At 45.1% G+C, this 15,456-nt stretch overlaps 1 protein-coding gene across 1 annotated transcript in view; it reads right to left on the bottom strand.

Moving 5' to 3' along the window:
- ATP6V1G3 (ATPase H+ transporting V1 subunit G3) overlaps positions 1–15,456 on the bottom strand; it is a 64,133-nt gene that overhangs the window by 19,479 nt on the left and 29,198 nt on the right. Inside the window, exon 2 of the mRNA XM_069231440.1 lies at positions 11,723–11,823. Coding sequence (XP_069087541.1) covers positions 11,723–11,823 — 101 coding nt within the window. The remainder of the gene's footprint in view (positions 1–11,722; positions 11,824–15,456) is intronic.

Raw genomic sequence — 15,456 nt, 5'->3', positions numbered from 1 at the left:
GGGGATCGGTTGGGGATTTGGCTCAGGCGCTCTAAGACTGATCAGTTAGGGAAAGGCAAATGGGTATGGCTAAAAAAAGATGGTAATGTTGCAGCTTGTCTGGTTTTCGAATGGCTGAGTTTCCGGGCAGTGAGGGGCTTCAAGAGGGAGAATGGAGTTTTTGTACATAGGTCTGGTGCGAAGCTGACTAGTTTCCAGTTGTCACAAGTGTTAAAGATGGCTTTGAGGTGGACGGGTCGTCACGCTCTGGATTTTGGTACGCATTCATTTAGGATTGGGGCAGCTACTGCTGCGGCGCATTTGGGTTGGGACTAGGCAAAGATCAGGGCTATAGGGAGATGGAAGTCTAGATGCTGCGAGCAGTACGTGAGGCCATTGAAGTGCTTGTTGGGTTTTGGAATGGTGCTGGCTAATCCATTTTGGCATGCAGTTGGGGTGTGGGTTCAAATTTTGAGACCACTGTTACAGTTCTTTTTCTTTACAGGGTGTGTGTCCGGCCCACGGAAAGAAAAGATGGTCACATGGCTGGTCAGCCATTCCTTTAGCCACCTGGCGGCGAAGTTTGCGGGAAAGCAGATTTACGGACGGGCTTTGGGACTCCCTAGTGGTCAACATGAAGTGTTCTGGTGGGGCAAAAGCAACATGAGATGGGGAAATCTGCTTCCGTTCATTACCTCTAGCTTACCGAACTGGGGTTGTCCTGATTTGCTGTTAATCCATCTGTGGGAAAATGACCTCGTGAAACTGTCAGGGCTCACACTACTGCAACACATGCCGAGAGAATTGGAACTCCTCAAACAGAGATTGCATGGTACCTGCTTGGTTTGGACTGAGTTTGTGCCTCGAAGAGCGTGGAGAGGGGCGTAAAGCATGGAGCCATGGAGCAGGCTCGCAAGAAGCTTAATCGGGTTATGAGGGTTTTTTGTTGGGCACATGGGATATAAGTCTTAAAAAATGAGGACATCACAGAGCAAGATGATGCACTTTTCAGGGCAGACAGAGTGCATTTGTCCGAGTTGGGGAACGCATATTATCTGACAGATCTGAGGTTATTGGTGGGGGACCTGTGGGGAGAGAAGATGTGGATCAGAGAGCAGGTGTGAAACAATCAGGTTGCAGTAGTGTGATTTTTTCCTTTTGGTGGGGCAGCAAAACGCCAAGTGGGTTTGTGCTGGTTTGCAGTAGATGGGGAGGGTGGAGAGGCAGATGCGGGCTTGGCCACCCTTCCAGGGAAAAAAACAGCAGGTGAAGGATCAGAGTGTGGGGGATGCAAGAAGCAAGTACGTCATGAAAGGGAAAGGGGAGTATGTAGGGGAATGGAAGTGAATGCAGGTTTTGAGTTAAAAAATTAGCAAGGAAATCCTAAAGGGTGGGCTTTATTAAAGTTGGGGTTTCACGTTGAAAAGTTAAAGTTATGCATTATTGTTTGAATCCTGTCCTAAATAAATGACCTTTTACACTAAATGATTGGTGTCACTGAAGTATGTCCCAATAGAGGGGCCAGCGGAGAAAGAGACTCGCTCTAGTCTCTCCGCGGGTGCATTCGGGAAAGGGAAGTGACGGCGTGAGGACGGGATAGGATGCAGGTAGGTGGGGGTGGGACTGGGGGGGAGAATAAATGAGGTATGGGGGGAGGGATCGGCCTCTTTCCATGCCGATCATTACGCAGAGCGGAACTTGGCCACCCCCCGCCAGGCAATAGGCAAAGAAGTAGTGGGGAAGTAGTGATGCAAGGATATAATGAGGCGATCTAGGTGGGGGGGTCTGAATGTCAGTTAGGGCAGGTTGTGATGAAAGAAGAAGGGAAGTAGATGGGGGAGGGTGGAGAGTCAGATGCGGGCTTGGCCACCCTTCCAGGGGAAAAACAAGCAGGTGAAGGATCAGAGTGTGGGGGATGCACGAAGCAAGTAGGGCATGAAAAGGAAAGGTGAGTGTGTAGGGGAATGGAAGCCAAAAATGCAGGTTTTGAGTGAAAAGATGAGGGAGGAAATCTTAAAGGGTGGGCTTTATTAAAGTTGGGGTTTCACCTTGAAAAGTTAAAGTTATGCACTATTGTTTAAATCCTGTCCTAAATAAATTACCTTTTACACTAAAGGATTGGTGTCACTGAAGTATGTCCCGAAGAACTGTTTCCGTGTCTCAACAGGGCAACCTGGTGCTGGGGCAGGTGAAAGGAAGCTGTGAGACAGGGGAGCAACCCCACGGCATGCAATTACACTTCACACGCTTAGCTGAGGGTCCACAGGGCTGTTGAGTTTTTCCTCCCTGGAGAAGCAGTGCTTCTCTTTTGGTGACAGCACTCCAGTCACTCCCTCTTCCTCGGCGCCCGACTCACATAGACCACCACCTCAAGAAAGGCTTCTTCCAGCAAGAGATCAATCAACAAGACAATATGGGAGGTGCAAGAGCGCTACAAGAACCTGCTGACCGTGGGCTCGATGCCTACAGCACTGTCGAGTGAGTGCCTGGGCCTGTGGTGCAGGGGAGGCTGGCAGCGGGTTGCAGTGAGCCCAGGCAGGGAATGCCCAGCGTAACCTCTCCCCTTATCCCTGCACAACTCATACACTATCCCATACCATCACGTGCATGCCCTCCTCCGCCCCCGGGTTCTTCTAATGTCTTGTGCCCTTGTGTAGGGAATCAGCACTGGGGCTCTCTCACGTGTACTGTACACGCCCAGCTGCTCCTCACCTCACTTCCTGGTTTACACTGCCAGCACCTCCAATTCACAGCAGGTACTGAGCAGCCCCTCAGTGTTACCCTCCTTATGTCCCGGTCCGCGAGCTGCAGGATGCACCATATGTTGGGGATGGGGTGTAATCAGATCAATGATTTAATTGCAGCTTGTCTCTGTTCATGACAGAAAGAGGCAGTTTGTGCTGCTTTGCAAAGATTTCCCCAATTTGTTCCCATGGACAGTAGCCAGTGAGTCAGTAATCCAGACATATCAGTACATGACTTCTATTTTTAGCAATCTGTCTGGTACTGTGGCAATTGCATCTGATCCGATTACTGCTACATCCTAGCAACCTTAATGCACTGATGCTATAAGAGAAAATCACATTCCAGTATTGCCACCGCGTGACACGCAATATTGGCTCCCCTCACATGGTCTCTTGGTGAGGATCCAATATCACAAAGGTGGAAGGGAAAACGAGCTGAAAACCACTGTAAACAGTGGTTTTCAGTTCGTTTTCGGAGGCTTTTAACTGCCTAAGTCCATTAATGGGTGTGAAAACACCCCAGGACATGGACAGCTGCCTCAGCAAGCTTTTGTTTATTTTTTCAGAGGAGGGTGTTTGGGGTTGGAGTAAAAGTGCCTCTTAGGTGCTTCTGGGCACGAGGCCACCCCCTCTCCAAGGCCCCGCCCCTCCTCAGACTATGAGGTTTTTGGTGAAGTTGGCAGGTCTGCAAACAGGGTAACTTTTTAAGTAACTGGAGTTTTTGTTCAAGTAAAAATGGCTTTGATGCTGAAAAAAAGAACAACATTTTGTCCATTGTTTGCATTGTTGTGTGATTTGAAGCTGCTAAAATTTGTATGCAAGGTGTATACTGTCATAAAACGAGCAAGCCTGGTGGAACTTATTATTTATTTTAGAGGCACAGCTTAGTTTCAGCAAGGGACAACAGCTACATCTAGTGGTTAAATAGGAAAATGTAAAAGCATCCATCGGTTTGGACATATTTTTCAAGTAAACAAAAGATAATTAGTAGTGGAGGGGACTCCCCAGATTCGCACGGAGATTTTATCTAACTCAGAGGAATTCCACAGAGTAAAACTCTGTGAGTTCCACCCACCACATGTGAGCCCTTTGAGAATGATACCACCTGTTCTGTTGGGGATGAAGATGAGGCATGGTGTATGCCCGCGTTAAAAATACAGCTCCTGTGAAGCGATGGACAGATGCAGCGTTTCAACTTCTTTCCCACTCACTTATGGTCTGAGAGCGTGTAAAGGCTGCTGGACTCCTTCTGATCTTCAAGCTGTTCATATGTTTAATCGACCTGGTCACACGAGTAGAATAGTACTACATTTTATTTAGACTTTTTTTGGGGGACAGACTGAACGTTATGGGTGACCTCCCCAGACAATGTAGTGACCGCACTGCACTGCACATTACGGGGTCTATTCAGCAAATTAGACAATGTCCAGTTGCCACTGACAACTAACTTACTACTAGCGAACAATAGACGGGGTGTAAAGTGGGATAGTGTGGCTGGTCTCCAGACCCTCACGGATAAAATGAATAAAGCCCTTAATGGTGCAATGTCCGCATTAGACAACCTCCCCTCATTCAAGGGTAGTGTAGCTCTATCATTGGTCATATAAATATCACCCTGTTAAAACACTAGGGGAATGTTCTACCCAACACCCAAGCTTGCTTGCACATATAGCAAGCCCCACCTTACTTGGTTTACTAAAGAATGCACCTGCAAGAAGAACGAGCCCTGCCAAGCATATGGGAGTGGTGACACTAGTCTTACTAAAGATAGGAGGAGAGAGAACAAACTTGCTCAAACCAAAGCTCGGCAAGAGTAGAATACCCAAGTATGGGAAGACATCTATGAGGCCTCTGTGCGCAAAGACACAAGGAAATTCTGGAGGTTGGTTGCTAATGAAGGCCCTTGTGACCCCAAACTGCTAGCTGACTCTATTTCTCCTGAAATACGGTTTAACCATTTTTCTGAGCTATATGACCACCCTCTAGGGCAGGAGTCGTATGAAGTGGGTTCCCCCTGTTGTATTTCTAGAGAAATATTTTTCCTCTCCTCCCCTCAGGATTGAATTGAGGGAAACAGTTTTCACAATTCCGGCCACTGCAGCTGGCAAAGCTCTTTGGCCCGATGGAGTCCGGAGTGATCTTTTCCTTGCAGACATTGACGGATTGGCCTCATATTTGAGCAAACTGACAAACTACATCTTGGCAGGGTCAAGTATTCCAAGCAGCTGGAAGAGAGCTGAAATAGTCCCCATCTACAAAAAGGGTGTTCGTGATCCACCCATAAACCATAGGCCGATATGCCTTATTAATGTAGCAGCAAAAGATTTTTCCCAGACAGATAATGGGAATATTAGAACATTCGAATGTTGGCATGTCCATTGAAGACAATGGACTGCTGCAGGCTTTTACAGGCCGGTAAAAGCCCGCAGCGCCAACATTCCAATGTTCGCTTTGTTCACAGCAACAGCTGTGAACAAAGCCTCACGGAGCCCGAGGGGATTTAAATCCCCTCGGGCTCCGTGAAATTATTTTTTTTTTAATAGAACATTCTGCCCTGTGTGGCAGAATGTTCTAATAGCCTTAGAACCCGCCGTAGCGGGCTCTACCGGCTATTAAAGTCCCTCTCCCTTGTTAAATGCCCTCGCCTTCGGCTCGGGCATTTAACGCGGGGAGCGGGCCTTTAATAGCCGGTAGAGCCCGCTACGGCGGGTTCTAAGGCTATATTGGATACTTGGATTGAGGACCATCAGGCCCTCTTCTATCTCCAAGCAGGGTTTGGAGACATATTAGCACTGTAGATCAAATTTGTAGATTTCTAAATATCTACTGGAAAACTGTAGTACTTCAGAAGGGCCACTTGTACTTAGTCTTTGTAGACCTAAAATCTGCATTTGACCTGGTCCCCTAAAGCAAGTTGTGGGTGATACTGAGGGACATGGGTTTGCCTTATGATCTCTTGTACATTCTGATTAATCTGCATCATGAAACTTTTTCCATAGTCCGCTGGAGCCTGGGTTGCGAATTAGCAGAATGGATACGGGTCCATAAATGTGTCCAGCAGGGGTACGTTCTTACACCAACTTTATTCTCTTTATTCCTTAATGACGTGGTCTCCTCTTTAGAGGGGGGAGCGAACTATGCACCCCTTGTGGCAGGGGGCCATTAGTGCTGTTTGCAGATGACACCCTCATGGTATCAAAAACCCCAAGCGGCCTGCAATGTTTGGTGGACATGTTCTTGACTTTCTGTGCTGATCGGGGACTGGTGGTAAACCACTCTAAGACCAAGTTTATGACCATTAGTCCCCATAGGTCCTTTTGAAAGCACAATCAAGCTGGATGGCAAACCACTGGAGAAGGTGATGGAATTTGACTATCTGGAAGTAAGGCTAACTGGGAACATGTCATGGTCTCGCCAGATTAAAAAGAGTAGCCTGAGCTTAACCTAGTATGCTGCAGCAGTTTTAAGGCTCTATAGTGCATCCAAATTTAGGCACATATCACCCATGATCAACACATACAGGGCCAAGGCAAAGGGAAGTGCTCTTTATGGATCTGAACTATGGGGCATTTCCAACTTGTCCACACTCGGAGTAGCCGAAATTCATTCCTTAGAGGTCTGATTAATCTCCCTAAAAACACTCCTTTGATCCCATTATGACACAACATGGGCCTTGAACCAATGGCCAGCAAAGCTGGGCTAAGACCCCTTTTGTATTGGTGTAGGCTTAAATACACCCTGGCTCTGAATGACTATCACAATGTCTTCCAAGGAGTAATGTCACTAGAAACTACAGGCAAGTTTAAATGGATAAGCTGTGTAAAAAAATTGCCTAATTAAGCTTGGCCTGGGAACCTTTGGTCCACCCTCTTCTCTAAAAAACAGCTCTCCAGGCACATCCTGAAAGAGGCTTACTGGGGTCATTTCTTCGAAAATGAACTTAGGAATGCCAACCAGGGGTCTTTAGTGTGTACCTTTTTAGACTTTAAGCCTGACACAACTTTTGAACCTTTCCTAGATGATATCGATCTCCCTAGGGCCAGGCAACTCTATTTTAAATTTCGCTATAGCACCTTGATTTTGCTCACTGTCCAAGCTAAATGGAGCAAAAATAATATAATCAGTACTGTCTGTCCCTCGTGTTGCCAGGCAGAAGAATCGCTGTTCCATTTTATGTTCTTCTGCTCAGCTAAGCACGCCCCAGAAAATCTTGGATTGTACCGATCTGTAAATTGCTAGGGTGCAGACAGACTCACTAAGCCCTCAGGCTCCTTCACACAGACCATCATCAGTCGGTCGTATGTGAGGTTGCCTTCTGTGGAGCTGGTCCATTGGAAGCAAGTCGTTGGGATAGTCTTTCCTTGCCTAATGATAGGCTGGGTGCACTAATAAGAACATAAGCATTAAGGGGCATATTTATACTTGTCAAGTGCTGAATTTGCATAATTTTTTTACGCAAATGTGGTGCAAAACTAACTCCATATTTATACTTTGGCGCTAGACCCGTCTAGTGACAACTTTATGGAGTTAAAGTCATTTTTTGGATGTGGAAACCTACTTTGCGTCAATGAGATGCAAAGTAGGCATTCCCGTGCAAGAAATGACGCTATGGCCTTAGCGCCATATTTATCCCCCTGTGCTAAAATCATACACGGGAGGGAGGAGGGGTCAAAAAATGGCGCAAAGCTTGCCTTGCGCCTTTTTTTAACGCCAGGGTCAGGGCAAGCGTTAGGGGACCTGTGAGCCCATTTCCACAGTGGAACACCATTGAATAAGTCCACAGGTGCGCTCCCCAGGTGCCAGGGACAGCCCCACCCACTCCAGAGGGACAACGGAGGATGGGGGACCTCATCCTAGGTAAGTTTAGGTAAGTACAGGTAAGTATTTGTTTTTAAGTGCCATTGGGGGCCTTGAAAAGGGACCCCTTACATGGCACTGGATGCAATGGTCATGCCCAGGGGACCCTGGTCCCCTGTGCTGGCCATTGGGGTGGTGGGCATGACTCCTGTCTTTTCCAAGACAGGAGTCATGTGGTATGCATGGTTTTGCGTCAGAAAATGATTTTAGGCAGGTTAGAGTCATTTGTTTTACTCTAACCAGCCTAACGTCATTTTTTGGTGCAAAACCCCCTTCTTCCATACCGCCAGCCCCACCAGACTAACGTCATTTTTTTGAACCTTTCCTAGACTATATCGATCTCCCTAGGGCCAGGCAACTCTATTTTAAATTTCGCTATAGCACCTTGATTTTGCTCACTGTACAAGCTAAATGGAGCAAAAATAATATAATCAGTACTGTCTGTCCCTCGTGTTGCCAGGCAGAAGAATCGCTGTTCCATTTTATGTTCTTCTGCTCGGCTAAGCACGCCCCAGAAAATCTTGGATTGTACCGATCTGTAAATTGCTAGGGTGCAGACAGACTCACTAAGCCCTCAGGCTCCTTCACACAGACCATCATCAGTCGTCATATGTGAGTTTGCCTTCTGTGGAGCTGGTCCATTGGAAGCAAGTCGTTGGGATAGTCTTTCCTTGCCTAATGATAGGCTGGGTGCACTAATAAGAACATAAGCATTAAAGGGCATATTTATACTTGTCAAGTGCTGAATTTGCATCATTTATTTACGCAAATGTGGTGCAAAACTAACTCCATATTTATACTTTGGCGCTAGACCCGTCTAGTGACAACTTTATGGAGTTAAAGTCATTTTTTGGATGTGGAAACCTATTTTGCGTCAATGAGATGCAAAGTAGGCATTCCCGTGCAAGAAATGACGCTATGGCCTTAGCGCCATATTTATCCCCCTGTGCTAAAATCATACACGGGAGGGAGGAGGGGTCAAAAAATGGCGCAAAGCTTGCCTTGCGCCTTTTTTTAACGCCAGGGTCAGGGCAAGCGTTAGGGGACCTGTGAGCCCATTTCCACGGTGGAACACCATTGAATAAGTCCACAGGTGCGCTCCCCAGGCGCCAGGGACACCCCCACCCACTCCAGAGGGACAACGGAGGATGGGGAACCTAATCCTAGGTAAGTTTAGGTAAGTACAGGTAAGTATTTTTTTTAAAGTGCCATTGGGGGCCCTGAAATGGGACCCCTTACATGGCACTGGATGCAATGGCCATGCCCAGTGGACCCTGGTCCCCTGTGCTGGCCAATGGGGTGGTGGGCATGACTCCTGTCTTTTCAAAGACAGGAGTCATGTGGTATGGATGGTTTTGCGTCAGAAAATGATTTTAGGCAGGTTAGAGTCATTTGTTTTACTCTAACCAGCCTAACGTCATTTTTTGGTGCAAAACCCCCTTCTTCCATACCGCCAGCCCCACCCGACTAACGTCCTTTTTTTTTTTTTCACTAGCCTACCCTTTGCACAGGCTTGCACCATTCCATAAATATGGTGCCCGGCTGGTGCACAGAAATGGTGCAAGCCAATGCTAAACCTTTTGGTGCAAAACTGAGTTACTGCAGTTTTGCACCAAAAAGTATATATCAGGGCCTAGGTGTGTACAGGAGGGAACCAAGGGCTCTAGTTCTGTGATTCATTATATTGTAGGAACAGTGATGAAAGATCAAAAGGGTCTACAGGGGAAATGCCGTTCTGCCATAATCTGTGGTAGCTTTTACAATGCTAGTTGCAGTGGGAATGATAGGTATTCTCTAGGATGCGAAGGCTGCATTGGACTATGTTTTTATATCTTTTAAAAATATTATATTTTGTTTATAGTGTTTTTATTCTTGTTCCATTGACTATTTGACCTGTTTCATTGACCATCATTGTACATTGTTTTTTCCCTAAATTTTATGTGTGACTGTTTTATTGTGTTACCTCATGCTTTTAACAAAAACGTTTATCAAGTATGTTTTGCCTATTTTGTACTTTTATGGTTGTGAAAAAACGAAATAAAGGGGCTTATGTACAAGCCCCTTGCACCGCGGGTGCATCACTTTTATTATGGGAAAAAGAGACACATCGGCAGCGCAAGGGGCTTGTAAATAAGCCCCAAACTATTTTAATGATAAGGAAAATGGTTTCTCTAAAATGTGGACTCCATCTTGCTGCTACTCCACAACCCCAACACACGAGGAAACAGGGCCCATCGCAGAAAGCTAAGCACAACAGACTGGCTCTGGTGTTCCTGAGTGGATAGCACCTCAACTGCCTTTCTGAACATTTTGGGAAGAAATGCTGCTTCTTATCACATATCTTGGTGCTATGAACAGGGCCAGTGCTGAGACCTAATATTTCTAAGTGACACAGGGCTGAGTTGATTAGGAGCTGCTGATTAGGAACTGTGGAAGGAAGTATTAGCCCTTCAAGAGTCTATTGATGGTAGTGGGGGCTCACATTTATAAGAGAGATTGGCCAAGATAGCTTTGCAAAAAACTGTAAAATTACTGCATCAGTCTACTTATCATAGTTTTGCTGAACGACATGGTCAGTTATCAGAAGCTGTTCCTTTTGAGTACGAAAGGAAGACATGAATCTGCAAAGGTTTCACACAGTATGAGGGGCACTGCTTTGTCACAGGTCACAGTTGGAACCTCATATGCACAAAAAGTGATAGGAGGAATGCTTGCAATTTCTCCAACCCCTGGTAATCTCTCAGAGTAGCGTCCCAACTCATCATTGTTTTGCCCACCATGCTACCTCAGCTTGGACTCAGCCATATACAAATCAGCCTGGACCCCACTCTTCATGGGAACAGTCCATCCTGATCTGCCAGGCTAGGTCCTCCCCGAACCGGACCACATACAACCTAGGACCAGTTCTGCCCTGGTAAGGGCTCATCTGCCAGATACAGCTGCCAGTAGACATTCCAAAGTCTGTAGCTAAGAAAGCAGTGGATGGGAACAGTATTGGACAAGTCAACAATACGGCTTATGATTCCACGGCAACGCAAAAATTCTGATCTTTGCTCCTTATATTTATTTGTTGTCCCATAAATTAGTTGTGATGCTTACCAATTGTTATAACAGTAGCTTATCAGATTTCATAACTTTTAATAAACATAATACTAGTGTAGTCTCCACTGCTGAGATAATCAAGCTGATGTACCTCTGGTGCCATGAATGTAAATTCATGGAAGAGACTTTGGGGCAGGTTTAAGAGCCTCTAGAGCCTCCTTGGGCCACATATTGTATTTTTTTTTACGCTAATGTGGCCCAACGAGGTCAACATTGCAGTGCCAAATTTACCAAGTGGCGCAATGCATGCATTGCACCACTTTGTAACCCTTTGTGCCACATTATGCCTTCGGCAGGTGTAATGTATGCAAAGGGAGCGTTCCCCGTTAGGGAGGCCGAAACAATGGGGCAAAGAAATCGAAGAGATTTCTTTGCATCATTTTTTCTGCACTTTTAACGCCTGCTCAGAGCAGGCATTGAAAGGAGGCACACCATTGTTTACAATGGGCCTCAATGGGCTTTGCAGGATTAGCATCAGAATTTCTTACGCTAATCCTACAAAGCGCCAAACATACACCATAAATTATGGCGCTAGTTCCCTAACTACCACCATGGCGTGCCATATATTAAATACAGCGCACACATGGTGGCGTTAGGGGGGCGCTAAGGTGCACAAAAAAAGTGGCGCTGCACTAAGTGCAGTGCCACTTTTCATAAATCTGCCCCTTTGTCTTCTCTGGTATAGCTATGTGCAGTTACTGGTGAAGATCTCAAACTTGGAGAAACCGAAACCTGAGTCATAATATGTAAATCCCTTCTCTACACAATCAATATTACTCATCATTCGAAAATGTTAAAGCATTTAAATACATATTTTTATCCAAAAATTATTAAACTATTTTAGGAATTTCGCTAATATAATATTTGCTAGCCCTTACTATGCCATTCCTTCAGAACACTGCTTTGGTTTTTTGAAGTTGATATTCCTGCTTGCATAAAGTGATCTAGGTTACCAGCGTCCAGATTACACTTATAGGGTAGTAAAAGTTGAAGATCATTGTGGTGGCATTTCACAATATGAGCAATTCTGCACCACTTACCGATGATTGAATTCGCCTGAATTCATTCTCACGCTGCAGTTTGTACTGGTCGATCTCTGCTATGGCTTCCTCTTTTGCTTGCCTCAGCCTCTTCCCTTTTCCTAAACAGAAGAAAAAAGCAAAGGATAATGTCTTTTAATATTGTTATGCAATCATACAAACGCATGAGGGGGCTATTAGTGGAACAATCTCAAGATATAATATTTTAAACAAATCTAATTTATTGTTATTTTTGTAAAGAAACACATATTCCTGAATATCTCTTTGGTAAACCCATGCTCAAAATGCAGAATAGTTCTTCTGCCTGCATGTTGGAAATCTGGAAATTAAAGAAGGCTAGTTTTTTTTTAATCTCAAGGTGGAAAAGACATAAATTCTGGTTTATGGCACTGATAATTCTAAATAGGGGTCCAATTAGTGGCCAGAGACGTTTGGAACCATACCTTATCCAGCCACCTGTGCCTGAAATTTGGGGGTACTCTTTGATACTGACCTGTTTTTTGCCACCCACATTACCACACTAGCCTCAAAATGGTTCATTATGCTGACATCGATCTAAAACAATCTTCTTTATTTGCGCGTTTCGTCCAAAACACTACAGCCTTGGCAGTTATCACCTCAACCTTGGCTATGCTAACTCACTGTACTTGGGATTGCCTTTTTTCTCCTGTGTAGACTTCAAATAGTTCAAAATGCCACTGCTTGTGTCATTTTCACAAAATGTTGTGAAATGTCTTCTTCCTAACATTCATTGGCCTAAGATCAGGCAAAGATGTGCATTGAAGGCTCTTTGCCTGGCCTTTAAGGCCTTTACAGGCTTCAGTCCTGTATCTCTTTCAAGGAAGATTTGTGTGTATTCTCTGATATGCAACCTTCGTTCTACCGGGGGCAGACTTTTACAAGCTCCTAAATACAGATAATGCTGTAAGGGTGGGTGCTTTTTTCCTTCAACTGGCCAATTTAAGGGATTCTTTGCCCTTAAAGTTGTGATTGATCACAGACTTCTCTGTACATTGAAGGTCTCTCAAAACCTGGTTGTTTCAATAGTTGTGAAGTGTTTCTCTATGTAGACTCAGTGCCAGAGTACCCCCTGTTGGAGTAGCAGTATACTGTACAAAATATGATTCATTCATTCATTCATTCAATAGCACAGATATATGTTTTCAGTTGTAAAGTAATTCTTCAAACAAAAACAATGGAAACAATATTTTCTCATTTTGATTTAGCACCATTTGGTATTTTTAATCTTCAAAAAATACCTAGTAAACACATCATTTCAGTTGTGACATATATTCTTGCACATTATTCTTTGAATTGAGAGAATACTGTTGGGATGCAATGTCCCCTGCATGGTAAAGAGGCATGTACTCCTGCCATGTGTGCATATCTGCATGTGAAACTGATATCCTAACTTTTAATTTGGCCCCAGTATCATGCTAATCTTGCATCTACATAGAGGCCTAGCTATGCCCATGCCGAAGTGAGTTCCAGAAACTGTTTTGTGACCAGGAGGAGCAAACAAATTGAGCTTTCATAGTGGGTACTGGACCACTCTCCATGTCAAGTATGTATCATAGAAAGCTATGGTGGTAGCAAATTGTGATCTGTGAACCCACAGTGTGATAAGACCTTTTTCTATTTCAGTGAAAGTGATGTCTATTGCATCTTAAGGGCTGATTTATGAAAAGTGGAGCTGCACCTAGTGAAGCGACACTTTTCTTGCACACCTTAGCACCCCTCCTAATGCCACCATGTGTGCGCCGTATTTAAAATACGGCACACCATGCTGGTAGTCAGTGGGACTAACATCATAATGTTTTATGCTAGTCCAGTGCTTTGCAGGATTAGCATCACAAATTATGACGCTAACCCTGCAAAGCAACCACAGCCCCTTTTTAATGCCTGCATTGAGCAGATGTAAAAAAATGCTGATAAAAATGGCGCTCAAAGATTCCTTTGCGCCATATTTACAGCCCAATGCAAGCATTGTGCCACTTTGTAAATATGGCATGGCGTTTTTGGGCTTCCAACGCCACATTAGCATTAAAAAAATGATGCTTATGTGGCACTGGAATAACGCAAGGCCACCATAAATCTGGGCTTAAGTGTGTGATGTTCTGCCTTTATGTGAAACCCTTGTGCTGCATGTTGAGTGCATGTATGTGCAGTGAATGTGAACTGCACGTAGCTTATGTCTGAGTGCTGAGGCCTGTGGTATCAAATTCAGATGGCCCTGTTTTAGCATGGGACAAGTGGAGTATGTGGAGAGCTTCTCCAGACAGTAGAAGTGTATGGTCTGCATTGTTGTGGCTGGAGGGTGGACACCCAAAAATTGAAATGAATGCAGATGGAAACAGAGATGCTCCTTAGAAATCCAATGAGGGCACTGTTAGCAAAGAGCAACAATGAGTTCATCCTGAGCACTGTCACTTGGTAGATGGTAAGGTTGAAACGTGGGACTGCAGTTTCTGTTGTTCATGTTTGTTTTTGTCTGTATCTAATTAGTGCTTCCGTCTAGGTGTTTTGGGTACTCTTGCTTGGGGCCACCTCATTTCATTCTGCTGTGATAGCCATCACTTTGCACAAGGGCTGTCGCAGAAGCAGCCTGAAAATTACATTTGTAAGGGAACCGATCCACAATGGTTCTGAAGCATTAGGTGATGGATCTACATCCCCTTTCTGGAAAATGTATATAAAAGTGGGATCCAAAAAACCCTACTTTATTCCAATCTTAAGTTCTTCTTTGTCAAGCAAGGGAATGTGCCACAGAGTGCTCGACAAGCTGCTGTGCAACCAGGGAGGGTGCCTGCATGACAGCCAGTTATCACCTGAAATCTGTCATTTCTGCAGGAGGAGCTGAGGATGTGCCTAAAGTTCCTAGACGTCTGCCTGTGAGACAGAGAAGGAGTATCCTGCACCTGCAGAAGGAAAGACTATCCAGGAGGAGAAGCACAGCATGTTCAAGACTTGACGAGAAGAGAGACCAAGCAGAAAACCGAAGGGCCTCATTTACATGCCCTTAGCGCCACTGCTACATCATTTGTTTTATCATAGTGGTGGCACTAGAAGTGTACTGCACTACTCCAGATTTACAAGCTGATTCATTGGGCCAGTTTGTAAAGCCCAGCATCAGATTATACTTGTGCCAGGTATAATGTATGCAAGGTAGGCATTCCCAGGCAAAATGCCACGCAGAACTGACCATGAATATTTACAACATTTCTCTCTGCCATTCTGTAACTTCCCTGCATCAGAATTTTACCGCCCACTCAGGGCAGGTGTAAAATTGATGCAGGGCTTTTTCCAATGGGAGCCTCCTCGCATTGCTGGAGTAGCGTCATTTTTACAACGCTATTCAAGCAATGCATGAGTTTAGCACCAACAGATGTGTCACAATTTCTGATGCATCTGTGAAAACGTGCGCTATGGAGCTCTGTATTGTAAATACACTGCATCCATGGTGTCATTAGGGGATCTTAGGGAAACGCAAGGAATCTGATTCTTCTATGCTCATGCATGAGATCCTGGTAAATGAGGCCCTAAGAGAGCAATGTCAAGAGTAACCCAGGTCATCAAGGGGTCCTTCCAGTCTCTCTGCTTGCTACTGGGAGAACTGCACTTTGTCAAGTACCCGGTGTCACCTGACAATCCTCATTGTGCTTGAAGTACACGTGCTGCCACTACTGATGCAGGAGGGATTAAAGCCATACTGCTGCTGAAGTGGGAAGCCCTGG

This window comes from Pleurodeles waltl, chromosome 4_2, assembly GCF_031143425.1.
Source record: "Pleurodeles waltl isolate 20211129_DDA chromosome 4_2, aPleWal1.hap1.20221129, whole genome shotgun sequence".
Taxonomy (NCBI): domain Eukaryota; kingdom Metazoa; phylum Chordata; class Amphibia; order Caudata; family Salamandridae; genus Pleurodeles; species Pleurodeles waltl.
The sequence above is the reverse complement of the archived record's forward strand: the minus strand, read 5'-3'. Positions and strand labels throughout refer to the sequence as shown.